General features: G+C 53.0%; 5 protein-coding genes across 5 annotated transcripts; 2 read left to right on the top strand and 3 right to left on the bottom strand.

Moving 5' to 3' along the window:
• Positions 1–43: 43 nt before the first annotated feature.
• Positions 44–2,267, bottom strand: B0T23DRAFT_383641 (WD40-repeat-containing domain protein). Its single transcript, XM_062837420.1, has 5 exons — positions 1,693–2,267; positions 1,289–1,601; positions 859–1,234; positions 760–804; positions 44–700 (listed from the first exon to the last, which is right to left on the bottom strand). Exons 1-5 carry the CDS (start codon positions 1,821–1,823, stop codon positions 537–539), a joined length of 1,029 nt encoding a protein of 342 aa, XP_062690392.1. The 5' UTR covers positions 1,824–2,267; the 3' UTR covers positions 44–536.
• A 90-nt stretch (positions 2,268–2,357) lies between these two features.
• On the top strand, positions 2,358–6,373 carry B0T23DRAFT_341388 (RIC1-domain-containing protein). The gene is made up of 3 exons (XM_062835889.1): positions 2,358–3,075; positions 3,142–5,319; positions 5,377–6,373. The coding sequence occupies exons 1-3, from the start codon at positions 2,680–2,682 to the stop codon at positions 6,139–6,141; spliced, it is 3,339 nt and encodes a 1,112-aa protein (XP_062690391.1). The 5' UTR covers positions 2,358–2,679; the 3' UTR covers positions 6,142–6,373.
• Positions 6,374–7,115: 742 nt separating this feature from the next.
• On the top strand, positions 7,116–8,490 carry B0T23DRAFT_181566 (casein kinase II subunit beta-2). The gene is made up of 3 exons (XM_062833084.1): positions 7,116–7,296; positions 7,380–7,625; positions 7,716–8,490. The coding sequence occupies exons 1-3, from the start codon at positions 7,240–7,242 to the stop codon at positions 8,268–8,270; spliced, it is 858 nt and encodes a 285-aa protein (XP_062690390.1). The 5' UTR covers positions 7,116–7,239; the 3' UTR covers positions 8,271–8,490.
• A 532-nt stretch (positions 8,491–9,022) lies between these two features.
• On the bottom strand, positions 9,023–11,451 carry B0T23DRAFT_454864 (PAP2-domain-containing protein). Its single transcript, XM_062841221.1, has 3 exons — positions 10,692–11,451; positions 10,165–10,607; positions 9,023–10,080 (listed from the first exon to the last, which is right to left on the bottom strand). Exons 1-3 carry the CDS (start codon positions 10,970–10,972, stop codon positions 9,338–9,340), a joined length of 1,467 nt encoding a protein of 488 aa, XP_062690389.1. The 5' UTR covers positions 10,973–11,451; the 3' UTR covers positions 9,023–9,337.
• Positions 11,452–13,008: 1,557 nt separating this feature from the next.
• Positions 13,009–14,488, bottom strand: B0T23DRAFT_181548 (60S ribosomal protein L2, mitochondrial precursor). The gene is made up of 3 exons (XM_062833083.1): positions 13,425–14,488; positions 13,290–13,363; positions 13,009–13,225 (listed from the first exon to the last, which is right to left on the bottom strand). The coding sequence occupies exons 1-3, from the start codon at positions 14,395–14,397 to the stop codon at positions 13,121–13,123; spliced, it is 1,152 nt and encodes a 383-aa protein (XP_062690388.1). The 5' UTR covers positions 14,398–14,488; the 3' UTR covers positions 13,009–13,120.
• Between the last annotated feature and the right edge of the window lie 743 nt (positions 14,489–15,231).

Genomic DNA, 15,231 nt, shown 5'->3' with positions numbered 1-15,231 from the left:
ACTGGAATGAATCACAATCGCTGATGAAAACAGAAAATCAAAGCAGGGAAACGAGGATTCTTCAGCTATCTGAATCACGAAACTCACCAAAGCCCAGTGGGCCTGTAACCACGGCGTAGTCAGGGCATCTGTCTTTGTTCTCCCTTGCCTTGCTAGGTGTGAACATAACCCCATATGCATATCTCCCTGGTTCCCACTGACGGAACTGCCTTGACTCTTCCATTATTGAGATTTGGCGGTCCGGTGGTTTTCTATCATAGCTCCCGCTTGGTAGGAAGGACCTCGTTGTGATTGCCTATTGCGGTATGCCTCCCAACAAAGCCTGCTTTGGATTGACTCAGCCGAGACCGGCTGGATCCATTAAGGGACACCTATTGACCCTTCTCGTTGCATACGTGGGGTATGGCATAGTCCATCAGCTGTATGCTGCCAATACGACCACCTTTGGCCTTTGGCTGTTGCACGGTGCCATAGCACGCTCATTCTACTGTTAAGCAGCGGAAAACTTTCAGAGCATCACTCTCTCTACAGTCTGCTCACTTTCTATCCGTGTCCACGCCGATGATGCGGAGTACGCCTAGATCACTGTAAGCAAGGCAGTATCTGGTAGGTGCCCATGCCACTGCTTCACAAGTACCAGCTGTCTTGAAGGTGTGGACATGCTCGCCCGTCTCGGTATGAGTAACTTCCAAGCTTCCACCTATTGAGCGAGTTAGCATTCTCCATCACAAGTGCATGACCAAAGAGTAGATGACGTACCTTCTTCACAGCCACCGACCACATAACTCCCATCAAATGTGAAGCCTGGGGATGTGTTTAGTAACGAAACGACTCCGGTGAGCAAACGGGGTGAGGTACTTATGCTTTTGACCGGCCCAACCATGCGGGTTACTGTCCGCTGGCAAATCCAGTCTTTGGTGTCAAACAAGGAAATGATGGAATCGGCGCCTCCCGTTGCCAGGTATTTGCCCGTGGGAGAGAGCTCAGCCGTTAGGCAAGATGCTGTATGGCCTTTGAGGGTGAATTCAGTCGATTCGCCCTCGGGGACGGCGTAGTTCACATGCAGGACAGGTTCAAAGTCGGGGTAGGACAAAATGCGTATCCTTCCTTCGTTGGTGGGCAGAAACACCTTGTCACCACTCCAACAGAAAGCCATCTGATTTGTGCCGACCGGTTGATGGTGGGTCGAAATGATGGAAGACTGGGAGGGCAGAATGTGGAACAAATCACCATTCTTAACAACGGTCAGCCTGTGGATTCTAGACTATGGAACTTGCAGAACACCTACCTTGCTACCAACGAGTAAGGAGGATCCATCGGGTGCCCAGGCCAGGGACGTGGCGTGTCCAGAAACCTTGACCTCGTTGACACATGCCTTTGTCCTTACGTCCCAGATCTTGACAGCGCCATCGCTACTGACGCTGCAGAGTTCAGCATCCTTGACAGGGTTGAAGGCGACTTTTTCAATCGGAGAAGCGTGACCTTTGAGTTCGGTTGAAAATTTGACATTGGGCTTCTCGGGATTCCAGACACGAAGTGTCTTGTCAACAGCACCAGTGGCAATAAGAGTTCCCAAGGGGTTCCAGGCTATTGTGCTTAGGCTAGCAAGTGACCGCCGTTAGTGAGGAACGATATATGACCGTTTTGGATTATGGCGGCATGGAAAAGCTCTGGCAATGATGGGCGAGGTACCTGTGATGGCTTCCACCACCCCCCCGAGGCCCGGAGGTGGTGTCGTTGTAAGACTGACTCTTGAGGGGTCCAAAGTACGCCGAAAACTTCTCCTTGGGCAAGCTATATCTGGGGCGTAGAAGTGGAGCCATGCTGCCGTCTTGTCAAGTTCTTTCCAAGCCGACCTGTCAGTTCAGCCTGGGATTCGGAAAACGTGTGGAAAGGGTGAGGTGGTAGAGGTGGCTGTTGGTATGGTTAGCTAACTCCGTACGCAGTGAGGCTGAAGTCAACGTATTTCAAGTCCAGTTGGGTAGCTGGATGAATGATGATTCCGTCGTCAGTGGAACGTGAAGACGGGATGTCAAGGTGCCTTGAGGATGAGAACAAGGGCGTCAAAAAATGAGAGGAATGAAGAAAGTGAGGATCGAAAGGTCTTTCATGCCTACCCGGTAAGGTAGATCTTGGGAAGAGCTCGAGATGCTTTGTTATTTGTCCAGTCGTTACCTAAGTCGTTCGTTCAATGGATTGCATTGCGGTTGTTGTCTGTGCACTAGGTACCTAACGCAAGGTACATCCAACACCTAGGTGGAGGTGGTGGCTGCTCGCAAGGGGTTTGATCGGACGCTGGGGCCTTCGACTGACATGGAGACACTACCTAGTGTAGCGCGGCGCCTATAACCGGCGCCGTTTACAGCATGTAGTCTGTACTACAGCGTGGACGTACTTCCCCGGGCATCCAATTCGACACCTACCGTCTGCTCCCCTGTTCACGGAACGCCCCAGGGCAACTTGGTTGAATATCCATCTACCAGAACACGGCCCCATCAACACCCGACGACCTCACTCGGCACCATCACCACCACTACGGGACTCGGAGCCCACGATTACCTCCTGTCCCGCCTAGAGTGCCACTCCAGGCTCGACATGATTTGACTCTACGATCGACAACAAGTATTGAGGCTGTTGATGCGCATGAGGCCGCCGTGAAGGCATCGGCTTCGGAAAGCCATGTACTGGCCTATTGGAACTCCTCGGATATATGCGACAAGCGCCAGCTGCCCGCCATCCTGTCCTCACCTTTACTCTCACGATGGGCTACCGGCCCCCGATCAAAGACCTACCAGGGCCTCTCTGCTGTCCCCAGGTCCCGCCGCCGACGGTCACGATGCCTCGAGTGTCCCCCCTACGCCGATCACTCCGGTAGCACCTTTCACACCGGCCATCAAGTCCGTCGAGCACGACTACTACGATGACGGGCAGTCTGAACCACCATCTCCACCTCCTCCAGAACCCTCGCGTTCCAATGCTCCGCCCAGGGAACCAATACTGGCTCTTCGAGTTGCCAGAGCTGGCCACTTGTTCGCCGTCATCACCTCGACATCAATGACCATCTGGCAGACAAAGGTAGACTCTCAGCATGATTCCCTTCTCCCTTCGATTGGATTTCCGCCCTGCTTACTCATGTGTTAGCCAACGGTTGTGTTGGCTGTTGTTGTTCGATCCGAGGCGTCACTCAAGTCCTACGGTACCAACACGAACTTGATGCTGCGTCCGGACGCCGCCATATTTGTCGTGCGCACAAGCCTGGGCTATCTGATCACCTACTCTCTGGCTACCGATGCCGACTCCCGAGTCTACAAACCCCATTTTTCCAGTCACACCAACGTCCAGAAACGGCGGCAAACCCACGCAGGCGGCCCGGGAGCGATAGCCCCCGACCAAATACTATGGGGCCCCGGTGAGGGATCGGGAGTTAGGGATGTCAGCGTTCGTTTCCGCATGGTTATAAAAGTGGACGCCGGCATTGAGAGTGCCCTGGCTTTGGACGACGAGTTGGTGGTGGCTACGCGGAAACCTGCGGCAGTTCAATGCATCCGATGGACCCCAGACAGCTCCGGAAGTCAGACCAGCACAGAGCTATTGAGCCGCATGGGCTGGGTTGACAAGAAGGTCATGGTTCGCGAGATGACTCATGACAGGCGCATGAACCTGTCCACATGGGTGACCAGTGACGGCAAAGCGTACGCTGTCCAGCGCATCACTGGCAGCCAACTAGAACCCGATACCAACCAGCCGCCCGACCCAAAGAAGCTTTTCAAGGGCTATTGCTTTTATACGCCGCAGACACCTGGTGAACAAGCCATACGTTGCATCGTCAATGCGGTCTTCTCTCTCATTGCTGTGGGCTGCGCAGATGGCAACATTCGCGTGTTTTCTGCAAAAGATTACTCTGGAAACATTCCAGCTTCTCACGTCCACAACCTCCCTGCTTCAAATAACACTTGTGGCAGACTTACAACACTTAGCTACTCTCCCGATGGCTATTGTCTTTTTGCTGGCTACGAAAAGGGATGGGCAACATGGAGTGTATACGGCAAGCCACTAAGTAACAGCTTTGGGGCCGATCAAACCATTGCTAGCACAACCGGGGAAGAGTGGATATCCGGTGTCCTGGACGCAGCCTGGATCGGAGGTGGCTGTGAATTGTTGCTTGTGGCGCGAGCCCATGAATCGATATGGCTGCTAGAGATGGCACGAAGCGCAGTGACCGGATGCTACAACTCTGCAAATCTCTTCCGGACCGTGCTTCAGAGCACTTCCAGCGTCATGGTCTATAGGGGATATGACCTTCCCGATCTTACTTCGATCTCGGCCGAACCTGGGCTGTGGCATACAGCTAGAATACCAGCCAGCTATCTTATGAACCATTGGCCAATCAGGTGTACTGCCATCTCCAGCGACGGCCGATATGTTGCAGTTGCGGGCAGGAGAGGCTTGGCTCACTATAGCGTTAACAGCAGTCGCTGGAAGACGTTTGCGGATGGGGACGCGGAGAACCAATTTATGGTAAAGGGTGGCATGTGTTGGTACCAGAACATCCTGGTTGCTGCCGTGGAGGCTAATAGAAGCTTCGAACTCCGTCTCTACTCGCGGGAGGCATCCCTCGATAGCTCGAACGTGCTACATACCCAAGAGATGTCGGCACCCGTTGTCCTAGTTACTCCCTCTGGCGAAGACTCGCTGCTCGTTTATACTTACGACAACCTCCTTTACCATTTCATATTTGCACCATTTGGTGGCACCGTTAGGCTGGTGGAAGTTGGTCACATAGCTTTCCATGGCATCATTCGATCACCCGCACGAGTTCGAGGTTTAAGCTGGATTTTGCCCGAGAGCCAGCTGTTAGACGGAGACCCATCCCAAGACGTGGCTCATGCTTCTGTCTTGTTCTTGGTTGATGGCAAGCTGGTCCTCCTTCGGCCCTCATACAATGAAGGCGGTCTCAAATACGATATGCGCGTTATTGCGAACAACCTCGAATTCTACGTTAGCATGAGGGACCAGCCATTTGTGGGCGGCGTCCTGACACCTTCCGAAAAGCAGGTCTTTACGGCTGCGGCTGACGACAGTTTACGTAATTCGCTATGGATCTTTGATGGTAGTGAAATCAAGACCTGGACGGATGTCGAGCCAGTTTTGAGGGCCACCTCTGGAGAAGCCACGAGAGAGCTTCCACCCATGACATCAATCCCTATCGACTTTTATCCCCTATCCGCTCTTCTCAGCAAAGCCATAGTACTTGGCGTGGAGTCCGATCTTATCCAGCGCCGTGATGTCAGCTTCTCCTTCTTCCGTTTCTCGATACGGGTAAGCCCTAGATCAGAATGCGTGGCATTTACAAGAATTTCCTGCTAACAATCCCAGACGCACCTCTTTCTACCCGATATACTGCGGTTCTACCTTAGTAATAACAGACCGATTGAGGCGTTGCGGTTAGCTCAGCAATATGAGCACCTTGAGTACTTTGCGCATGGACTGGAAATACTTCTGCACCATGTCCTGGACGAAGAGGTGGATGCCCATCCTCCGCCTGCTCCAGAACATGCCATCCTCCCACGCGTGCTGTCACTTCTCTCATCGTTCAAGCAGTACTTGGACATTGTGGTGCAGTGTACCCGCAAGACGGAAGTGCGTTCCTGGCGTACTCTGTTCGCCTATCTCCCTCCACCTCAGGAGCTGTTTGAGGAGAGCTTGCAGCGTGGCAGCCTCAAGACTGCTGGCGGCTACTTGCTCATCCTCCATACCTTTGACGAACTCGCAACAGCAAGCGAGCAGAGTGTGCGTCTCTTAAGCAGAGCAATGCGCGAGGGCGACTGGGAGCTATGCAAAGAGCTGGCGCGGTTTTTGGCAGCGCTCGATGAAACGGGGGACACGCTGCGTGAAGCAATGGAGCTGGCCAAGATGCGAGTGAAGCAGGAAAGTGAGCTGGAGGATGGCCATGGCAGCGTAGGCAGCGGGCTGGGCACAATGCTTGGAGTTCCTCAGGGTGGTGGTGTTAACGGTGCTTCCAGCACTACCAGCTCATTGATTTCCAATACCAAGGGGATCATAGGTAGTGACTGGGATGCTGACAGGCGGACAATCAGCGACGCCGGCAGCGTTGTCAGTGCTAATCGGTACGAAGGTTAATCAAGTGGCTTATGGAGGCCACATCCACATGAAAATTGGAAAGCGGATAGTTGGTTGTAGGGTTGTTGGATATCCATAGCCGTGGCGCTCACGATCCTACCAGAACGTCATTTTATGTTGAAGCGGGGGTCTTGAGCTCGAGACACATGTTGTAGGGCAACACAAATGTTATAGAAGTTTTCAAGATAATCTAGAACAGCTATAATCACAGGCGACTGGCGTTCCTATCCCCTTTTTTTCTCTGTTTTTTTTTTTTTTTTTTTTTTTTTTTTTTTTTTTTTTTGTTTTTTGGGGGGGGGGGGGGGGGGGCTTTTTTTTTTTGGCTTTTTTTCTTCCTTCTCCAACGATATACCTGCTCGAAAATCAGGTATAGACTCTAGCACTGAACGTCATGACGCCCAAGAGAATACCTACCTTACGGTAATGACAGAGTACATGCTTCCATCCCCAGTACCTGTGAACGTACAATTAGAGTCACACGCTGGGCGGTTGGGCTGACTGGAGGCCGACGAAAGGTACCCGCCCGCTACCTAGTCAGATGGTCGATTTTGCAGACCTGATAACCTACCTCTATGTAGTAGGTCGGGACTGCTGATAAACAGACTGCGATGAGCCAGGGGCGGGGGGGGCACTGCAACCTGCCCTGCGGGGACCACTGCAACGGCGATGAACCCCCCACCAAAAAAAAAGTCCCTTGTCATGGACTGTCAGCCTGTTTGGCTCCCGGTCCAGAGTCCAGACCCCCTCGCCTGCCCTGCCGTTGCCCTGCACCAGGGACGGCTTTGAACCCTCTTCCACCTGAACTCCCATCGAACCGTCGCAAAAAAAGCATCACAATCCTCTCCAACATCTTGTCGTCATTGTGCCTTGTGCCAGCTCCATCTCATCCGACTCGGACCTCCCACTCCCCATCTACGGCCCGGCGCTCATCAGTTCGGCCTAACAAAAGGTTCAAACGCCGGACTTCACCCCGGCACCCGGGATTTTGGCCTCGTTGATGCGAAGCGCCAGCCGACGGTCGTTCGCGCCCACTTTCCTCCCACCACCACCTTCCTCCCTTCTTTTTATGCGCCGAGTATAGACTTGGTGTCGCCGGCCATGGATGACTTCGTGAGCGAGTCTGAGAGTGACTATGCCAGCTATTGGCGCGACTGGGTATGCTTCTCTCGCAATTGTTGTTATTGTTTACTACAGTAAAGGTTCCCCAATCATGCTAACATTTGCGCGTCTGCCTGCAGTTTATTTCCTCGCGAGGCAATGAGTACTTTTGCGAAATTGACGAGGACTACATTACTGATAGGTTCAATCTAACCGGTCTCAACACTGAGGTCCAGTACTACCAATATGCTCTCGATCTCATCACCGATGTCTTCGACCTCGACTGCGATGACGACATGCGGGAAACAATAGAGAAGTCTGCTAGGCACCTGTACGGTCTTGTCCATGCTCGATACATTGTCACAACGCGGGGTCTTCAAAAAATGGTTAGTAATCAACCCTCAGCATCCCATCTTCATCCAGCGTCTCCTCGTCTTCATCCGTGACTAACGCACTTCCCCCCTCAAAACCAACAGTTCGAAAAGTACAAAAAAGCCGACTTTGGCAAGTGCCCGCGCGTCATGTGTTCCTCGCACCCTCTGCTGCCCATGGGCCTCTCGGACGTGCCCAACTCCAAGCCGGTGAAGCTGTACTGCGCGCGGTGCGAGGATATCTACAACCCCAAGTCGTCGCGCCACGCCGCCATTGACGGCGCCTACTTCGGCACCTCGTTCCACAATATCTTCTTTCAGGTATACCCGACCCTGGTGCCCGCCAAGAGCGTCGAGCGCTACATCCCGCGCTGCTACGGCTTCAAGGTGCACGCCGCTGCCGCTCTGGTGCGCTGGCAGAACAGCCAGCGGGACGAGATGCGTAGGCGGCTGAGGAAGCTCGAGGTCGAGAGCGGGTTCAAGGACGCCGAGGACGAGGCTGAGCTTGACGATGATGATGAAGAGGAGGAGGAAGAGGAGGAAGAGGAGGAGCTGGCTGCTATGGATGAGGCTGAAGGTGCCCAACAGCAACATGCGGCGGCGGCGGCGGCAGGTACAGCAACGGGAGGCGTTGCTGCCGGCGGTGAAGGCGTTCATTAGAAAGGGCCTGCTGCTACTGGAGGGGAAGCGGATGAAGAGTATTGGAATTCAGAAGCCACGATTGGAGCGGGCGACGAAGCTGATGATGAAGCTGAGCTACCAAACGAGCAAAACGAGCCAACCTATTGGCTGACACCTCTCATGTCTGCTGCTGCAAGGCTGCGACGGAGTCTCAGGCTAGGGGAGGACTATGAAGAGCAGGCTGAAGTGGAGTTCGATGAGTGGATGGAACAGGCGAGGTACGGGATCTTTTGAGGTGGTGAAATGCATATACCATACAGTATCGAGTAACGAAGTATGAGTACAGGTGTCTCTCTTATCTTTGTTTTTTTTTTTTTTTTGTTTTTATCCCCGCCCTCACCAGCCTCTACACAGCGGACCTCGGGATCGATGCGAATAAGGGAGAGCCATTGATAGAGTGTTCATGTTCTTTGGTCTAGCTATACGTCTTTTCGATTCTTACCAGACGATTTCTTCTCACCTTGCCGGCTTTGCTTCTCTTCGTCAGTGCTGAACTGCACCCTTCTCTGTTTCAAGCCTCCTAAGAACCAATCGTCAAATCGACGGGACATTGAACTTAACGCTTGAAACTGAAGGCAGTTTCTTAGAGTGTGAAAATCCAAAACGACCAGACCATATATCCAAGCGTCTACTGAGCAAAGATTCACAAGCGGTGTCATGCGGCAACATGAACCTGTCAAATACATGAACTGTTACTACAGTATAAACACTTTGATGCCGAAGACCAGTGTGCTCAAACTTCCCTTGAAGAGTAATCAGGCAGATATTTGTATATATGGATAGGTTCCTCATTTCCCTATCTCAAACGCCTCCTGAACATAAGAGAGACTGTACCAAAACCCATGTTGGTGACATAAACCATTTGCTGTTCCTCATGATTCCTCGTTTAGAGGAATAATCGCTTTTGTCATCAAGCCCACCCACCCGGGCCAAGTCCCTACTTCCGGAAAATGCACCTTGACTCTTCTGATCCGAGAATACATCGAAATCTACCCCTCATATCTGATCGTCATTTACCCCTCTCTGTAAGCCGTATCAACCTGTTCTCATTGATCAACGTCAAGCGACGGTGGTTTCCTCCCCGTGATGATCCCACCAGGCTGGTCCGGTCCCACATTACTTTCCAAACCGGTGCCATTGGCCCGTACCACGGGGCGCCCATAGCTGCTGCCGTGATCTAAAGAATCCGGACTCAGCGCCTCCTCCTCGTCTCCCGCGCGATAGTACTCGCCGACGTTGTGATCAGTCGAGTAGCTGTAACTGCCGACACCTGCCCAGAACGCCTTGTCGCGACTGCGCGGACCCCAAGCCCACCCAGCACCTTGCGAAATAGGCAGATGGTAGTAGCGGAACGAGAAGAAGGCACAGATCAAGCCGATGAGGTAGCCGAACAGGATGTCGAAGCCGTGGTGGCGGAAGTCGAACCAGCGCGAACTGGCGATAAAGATGGACGCGAACCACGGGATGATGCAGATCAGCAGCAGGTAGAGCGGCGGCGCGGCAGCCTGGAGGCGTACGGCGGCCACGGCGCGCGTGTGTCGCGCAAGACGCTTCTCCTCGGCCGCGCCAATGCTGCCGCCCGTGTAGGTCCGTCCGCCCCCCGAGCTTGCGGGGCCCCGCGGGGCCATCTCGTACGATTCGGGCCCACCCATGGCGGACGTGGCGGTGTTATGGCGAGTCCGCGAGGGAAAGGCGGAGAAAGAGGCGGCATCGACATTCGTGCCGGAGGCGAGGAAGGGAATTGTGATGGCGAACTTGCTGGCGATGAAAAGTGAGAGGTAGATGAGACCTGGTGGGATGTCAGTTAATCAGTAAATCATGTTCTCAGCTACCAAGCAGTGTCTGCTTTGGATAGGAACAGGTTGGTCCTCACCAGCTGCTGCGGAGCTGGAGTGACCGCTGGGGTAACTCCTGAACCCATCATCCAGCTTGGCCTTGTCTGGATTCATGCAGATATTTGCGCTGACCAGGTGCCCATTCATGCTGGAATTAGCATAACCTCCAACGATATACTTGGCGACATTGGCGAGATCGGGCTGGCATCTCGAGAGAAGATCCGGTCGCGGCTTTCCGTAAAGGTTCTTCATGCCATTCGTGATCAGCCAGGCTGACGCTATCGACAGAGCCAACCCCAGCCAGCCAATATGCAGTTCCCATAGCTTTCGCTTCCAGATCAAGGCCTTCGGCGTGCCCCGAGGTACGGTAGTGCCAGGGACGAATACCAGCGAGATGACGGCAATAAAGAAGATGGGGGCGATCACGCTGATGCATGCTGCCAGCCAGACCGGCACAGTTTCCTTTACTGTGAAGGGGAATCTGGAGGGTTTGTACGTCTTAGCATCACGTCCATTGAATGGATCAAGCAGAAACTGTCAGGAAAACCATTGTGATTTCACATACGAGATATTGGGATCGTAAAGCGAGAAAGGTCTCTTGTTTGGGGTTTTAGCCCCAAAAATATAGCCAATGACTCCGGCAACAGCGATAATGACCCAGTCAAAGACATACGAGACTACCACCACCCATCCTCCTCTCTTCCTCTTTGGCCCACCAGCCCGGATGTGCCTGAGATCGTCCATCATCAGCGTCGTCGAAGTTGGTGGTGTATAGCCGGTATGTGATGGTGAAATCGAGCGAGCATGTGCTGGAGGGATGAGGAGGTCTTCTGAATCGTCGGGCATGAGGACCTAAGGAAGATCCGAGGGGTGGTCGGATGGGAGAGAAAACCTCGAGCAAAAAAGGGACGGCAAGATGAGAGATCGGAAGCGCAAGTTTGGGTCAGATTGCGTCCAGTCCGTTTAGCAGTCCGCCTGGTCGCGTTTGCCAGCCGGAAAGAGTAGCGTGGGTAGGTAATAGGAGGATGTTTCAATAGGCGCAAACCGCAGCTGAATGTAAGGGTGAAGCGACAAGAGGTGTGACCAGGCTAATACAAACCTATGGGCTGCAGTGGTTGGGAACCGAGATGATATTTTGGGGAAACTAAGTACAAGTACCTAGCCTACAACCTTGCCGGACTAGCACAAAGATGTCGTGACGGGAGTACGCAGTATACGTAAAGCCGGAGACCTGGCGCGTGCATGTAATGAGTGTGCAGAGCACGGCAGAGGTTGAACAGTTCATTCTTGTATCGAACCTGTCGGTCTGACAGAAAATGAGTTTCACCCAGCGATCAGCGTCCACGATTTCCTACCCAAGACGTCTAAGCCTCTTTCTAAGACCGCACGTGTAACGCTAACATAGAATCCCCATGCCTGTTTCTGCACTACCTACAACTGCTACACTACATTTTTGCTTGGTCCCCGCAGTCCGCACTCCTCCCATCTGCTTGAAGTCAGTTGACAGGTCAACAATACTCCCAGCGGCAATGCAGTGAGTCCCGTAACAGCGGCTCGAAAAGAATGAGAACAATAATAACCAAGCTGAAATGAAACTAAGAGAAGGAAACCAATGTAAAAACGAGATTATCGAGGATGAACGAGTTATTCGGTCAAGAGCGGATGGGAAACAAGAGAATGGCAGCTTCCTCGGTGACATGCCGGTTGAGGTTACAACCGAAACCAACGATCTTGTAACAACCTGGAAATCTAGATCATTCAGGGGGGTGGTTTAGGCAGTGGCCCCTGGCCAAGTGGAACCCCAGTCCCGCGTACCTCTACACTAACGCTACCCGACATGGATGAGGTATGTATGGGGGCAGCCATAGGTAGGTACCTACTCCCTAGCTTTTCCATGTTAGTGCATCTTAACTCATTTAGTGTAGGGTGAGAAGCACCGCAGAGAAGGACGATATACCCTACCTATCTATTTATTTACCTGTCGGGGTCGTGAGGTACCAGACATGGTGGCGCACTCAGTTTTCCTTACTATTTAGTGTACAACTACCAATTCCATCGATCCCATTCAATCTCCAAAAGTGTCAAACGGGGACCGCCCAGAACGAGCGAAACGTTGCGAGACAGTATGTGCACTAAAAGAATGGCGCAAACCTTAAACTCTGCCCAAACCACCGAAAAGACGCTTCAAATAGTGTACTCATCACCCCGTTGATCTTGTGGTATACCTCTATGGAGATGAGACTATGCTTCCCTTTTGTCGACCCTCATTCCTTCATGGCGTTGTATGTTTGGCCGAATTGCGGGCGCATACCGAGACGCTGTCGTGATATGCCCTTACGCAGTTAATCACTGCAAAGATACCGCCGCTGGAATGCACAAGAACCTCGCTGCGCTCAGGTCTACCCACGCGGCTATTTACGCCCTGTCTTTTTTTTTCCCAGGATGGCGTTCACAAAGCCGGTAGCAGATCTGAAAGGGCGAAGGGGGACGGCATTTTTGTCCTGCTCCTTGCAGAGGAGATGAACGCAAAATGTGATTGGACAACTCGACCGACTCCAATGACCAGACGGCTTCAGTTTCTTTCATTGTAGTCTGTTGTCTATAATCATGGGAAAAAAAAAAAAAAAAAGAAAAGAAAAAAAATTAACTTCTGTTACGTTGTGATCGGTATATGGCGACCGAGTCTAACAGACACCATGTGTAGTCTTTGGTACATTCCTGAAATCGTATGCCGATTTAGAGGCACAGTTACGGCCTTGGCCGGGCCCTGAACCACATCGCCGTAGAGTTGCTCAGTCGAAAGTGTAAAACAAAGACAAACACGGCAGATCTCCAACAGACGATGTTATTGGGCCAAATACCCACACATGGCATCCTTCCGGTAATGTACTGAGCCCTCGAACTGCCGGCCTGCGAACAAATGAATACGTTTTACTATATATTGTACAAGATGGTGGGTATATAGCCCAAGTTGAACACAGTGGGTTATTTTCTTCATGTAGTCTTCTTGTTCCTCCGGACTCCCATGTTGCGGACCCGGGGGGTAACCACCCACTTGTTGACGTTGGACTTTCTGCGAGTCTTGTAACCACCTTTGGCCTACAGAAAAAGAGGGTAAGGCGTCTGTTCAGAGGAAAGAAGGAAATAAAGGGGCATGACTTACAGGTGTACCCCAAGGAGAAACAGGGTGCCTATTACCCTTCGACTTACCACGACCACCACCGTGAGGATGGTCATCTACCAGGCCGTTAGTTGGTTTTGCTCGCTTGACAAACGGATGCTTCGGGAGTCTACTCACTTGCGTTCATCGCCAAACCTCTCACAGTAGGCCTAATGTTGAGCCAACGGCTTCTACCGGCCTTGCCCAATTGTCTGTAGTGATGCATAATGTTGCTGGCAATACCAACGGTGGCGCAAGCGTCCTTGCTGACCCTTCTGATTTCTCCGCTCTGCAGTCTTACGTTGACGAACTTGCCCGTCATAACCTTTGTACCATCCTCACGGGTCTCCTCCTCTTTGGAAATAATGGTTGCATATGTTCCGGCACTGCGGCAGAAGACAGCCTTGCCATCCGGACGGGAGCCAACGCAATAGATCTGGGTTCCAACCGGAATCATGGACACAGGCAAGCAGTTGCCTCTCCAGCATGTCCTCGCAGCCAGAATACCAGGATCAACAACACCACCCATAGAATCGAGCAGGTCCTGGGGAAGACCGGACCGGTAGCTCTGCACAACGTCTCCAGCCCTCATGCCATCCGCCGCAACAATATAGCTCTTCCTCCCTGTGGCCTCTTCCTTCACCAGCGCAATGTGCGCGCTGCGACCGGGATCGTACTCAATGCGCAGGACTGTGTGCGGACCGGGGATCCATCGTTCAAAGTCGACCATGCGGATTCTTCGCTTGTGACCACCACCGCGATGTCTGACGGTGACGCGACCACTGTGATTACGGCCACCCTTAGATTGACCCTTCTTGGGAAAGGTAAGAGGAAGATACGGCCGGCCCTTCCACAGATGGTCGTTGATCGGGCGCTTCAAGTGACGGATACCAGGCGTGTGCGGCTTGTAAGTTCTCATCATGCCGGCGTCCCGGACGTAGGGAGTGACGATCTTGGCTTTGGCATCTTTGCTGGTGTTGCTGGTGCTAGTGCTGCTTGCTGATTGTGTGGCGGCCTTGGTGGCATAGCATCTGGCGACGGTGCGGCCCAGCACGGTTTGGGCAAAGGAAGCTGTCCCCGCAAGGAGGGGTCGGAATTGAGGCTGCAGCATGGCTGCTCGATCGCTGTCGGATATCCCAAGCTCCTGGCGGTGAGCTCTGGGGAGGTGAGGGTGCTGGAGGGGACAATTGCTGCGATTTCCAGCAACCGGAATGCGACGTCCTCGCAGGCTGCTCGTCGAGGTTCCCGTCGCCGGCTTGTCGTCGATAACTGCTTGTGGAAAATTGCTCGGCTGATGCGCCAATCACAGCCGTGCATTGGTTTGCGATCCCGGACTATTGTGGCTGCTAATAGTGTGGCTTGTGTGGTGCAGCCACTGGCCTTTGGTGAAGAGCCTTGTTTCTTTCCAGGGGACAAGTGCTGCAAACAGCGCTCCAAAACGCGGGCGCGGGACTCGGAGGAAGGCACCAAGTCACCACCGCGTGAAGGTGCAGTGCGGCGCGGGGAAAGAGCGTGCATCGTGCTCCATTCCTGCCCGCCCAAGGTTCCGGTCGCGTCTGACCCAGGATAGGTAGTGTTGACAGCTGCTGGAGCTCACGCGCAGCCTGATGGACAATTTAAACCAATCAGAAGCTGATTTGACCGAATTGCCCTGCGGTTGCCAGTGTTGCCCTGACGGCGGATGACAGCAAGGGAGGGATGTGGCCTGTGGTGGCCTTGCCGCCTTCAGTTCCTTCACTGCGTGTTTGAGGTGCGACCCTTCTTTGTACCTTCTGCTTGCAGTGCTCCATAACAGCGCCCGGCCCAGGTACAATTTCCTGGCCGCTTTCTCGACTCCGGATTCTGCAACTCGACACTCACCATCCGACTAACAACCATTTCCCTGGACGCACAACAATCGACTTTCAGCTACAGCAACAACAGCAACTTTCGACTCCGGACATTG

Source organism: Neurospora hispaniola (assembly GCF_033458365.1).
Source record: "Neurospora hispaniola strain FGSC 10403 chromosome Unknown B0T23scaffold_6, whole genome shotgun sequence".
NCBI lineage: Eukaryota > Fungi > Ascomycota > Sordariomycetes > Sordariales > Sordariaceae > Neurospora > Neurospora hispaniola.
This window is presented reverse-complemented; position numbering and strand designations above follow the sequence as displayed.

Excerpts from the sequence above, each read along its gene's own strand:
- B0T23DRAFT_181548 (XM_062833083.1), bottom strand. The coding sequence starts at position 14,397 with ATGCTGCAGCCTCAATTCCGACCCCTCCTTGCGGGGACAGCTTCCTTT. Across the intron at positions 13,364-13,424 it reads AGGTTTGGCGATGAACGCAA|ATGACCATCCTCACGGTGGT; the intron begins GTGAGTAGACTC and ends ACGGCCTGGTAG. Across the intron at positions 13,226-13,289 it reads TTTCTCCTTGGGGTACACCT|GCCAAAGGTGGTTACAAGAC; the intron begins GTAAGTCATGCC and ends CTTTTTCTGTAG.
- B0T23DRAFT_454864 (XM_062841221.1), bottom strand. The coding sequence starts at position 10,972 with ATGCCCGACGATTCAGAAGACCTCCTCATCCCTCCAGCACATGCTCGC. Across the intron at positions 10,608-10,691 it reads CTTTACGATCCCAATATCTC|ATTCCCCTTCACAGTAAAGG; the intron begins GTATGTGAAATC and ends CAAACCCTCCAG. Across the intron at positions 10,081-10,164 it reads CTCCAGCTCCGCAGCAGCTG|GTCTCATCTACCTCTCACTT; the intron begins GTGAGGACCAAC and ends ACATCCCACCAG.
- B0T23DRAFT_383641 (XM_062837420.1), bottom strand. The coding sequence starts at position 1,823 with ATGGCTCCACTTCTACGCCCCAGATATAGCTTGCCCAAGGAGAAGTTT. Across the intron at positions 805-858 it reads TGGGCCGGTCAAAAGCATAA|GCTTCACATTTGATGGGAGT; the intron begins GTACCTCACCCC and ends ACACATCCCCAG. Across the intron at positions 701-759 it reads GGTCGGTGGCTGTGAAGAAG|GTGGAAGCTTGGAAGTTACT; the intron begins GTACGTCATCTA and ends CTCGCTCAATAG.
- B0T23DRAFT_341388 (XM_062835889.1), top strand. The coding sequence starts at position 2,680 with ATGTACTGGCCTATTGGAACTCCTCGGATATATGCGACAAGCGCCAGC. Across the intron at positions 3,076-3,141 it reads TGACCATCTGGCAGACAAAG|CCAACGGTTGTGTTGGCTGT; the intron begins GTAGACTCTCAG and ends CTCATGTGTTAG. Across the intron at positions 5,320-5,376 it reads TCTTCCGTTTCTCGATACGG|ACGCACCTCTTTCTACCCGA; the intron begins GTAAGCCCTAGA and ends TAACAATCCCAG.
- B0T23DRAFT_181566 (XM_062833084.1), top strand. The coding sequence starts at position 7,240 with ATGGATGACTTCGTGAGCGAGTCTGAGAGTGACTATGCCAGCTATTGG. Across the intron at positions 7,297-7,379 it reads CCAGCTATTGGCGCGACTGG|TTTATTTCCTCGCGAGGCAA; the intron begins GTATGCTTCTCT and ends GTCTGCCTGCAG. Across the intron at positions 7,626-7,715 it reads CGCGGGGTCTTCAAAAAATG|TTCGAAAAGTACAAAAAAGC; the intron begins GTTAGTAATCAA and ends CAAAACCAACAG.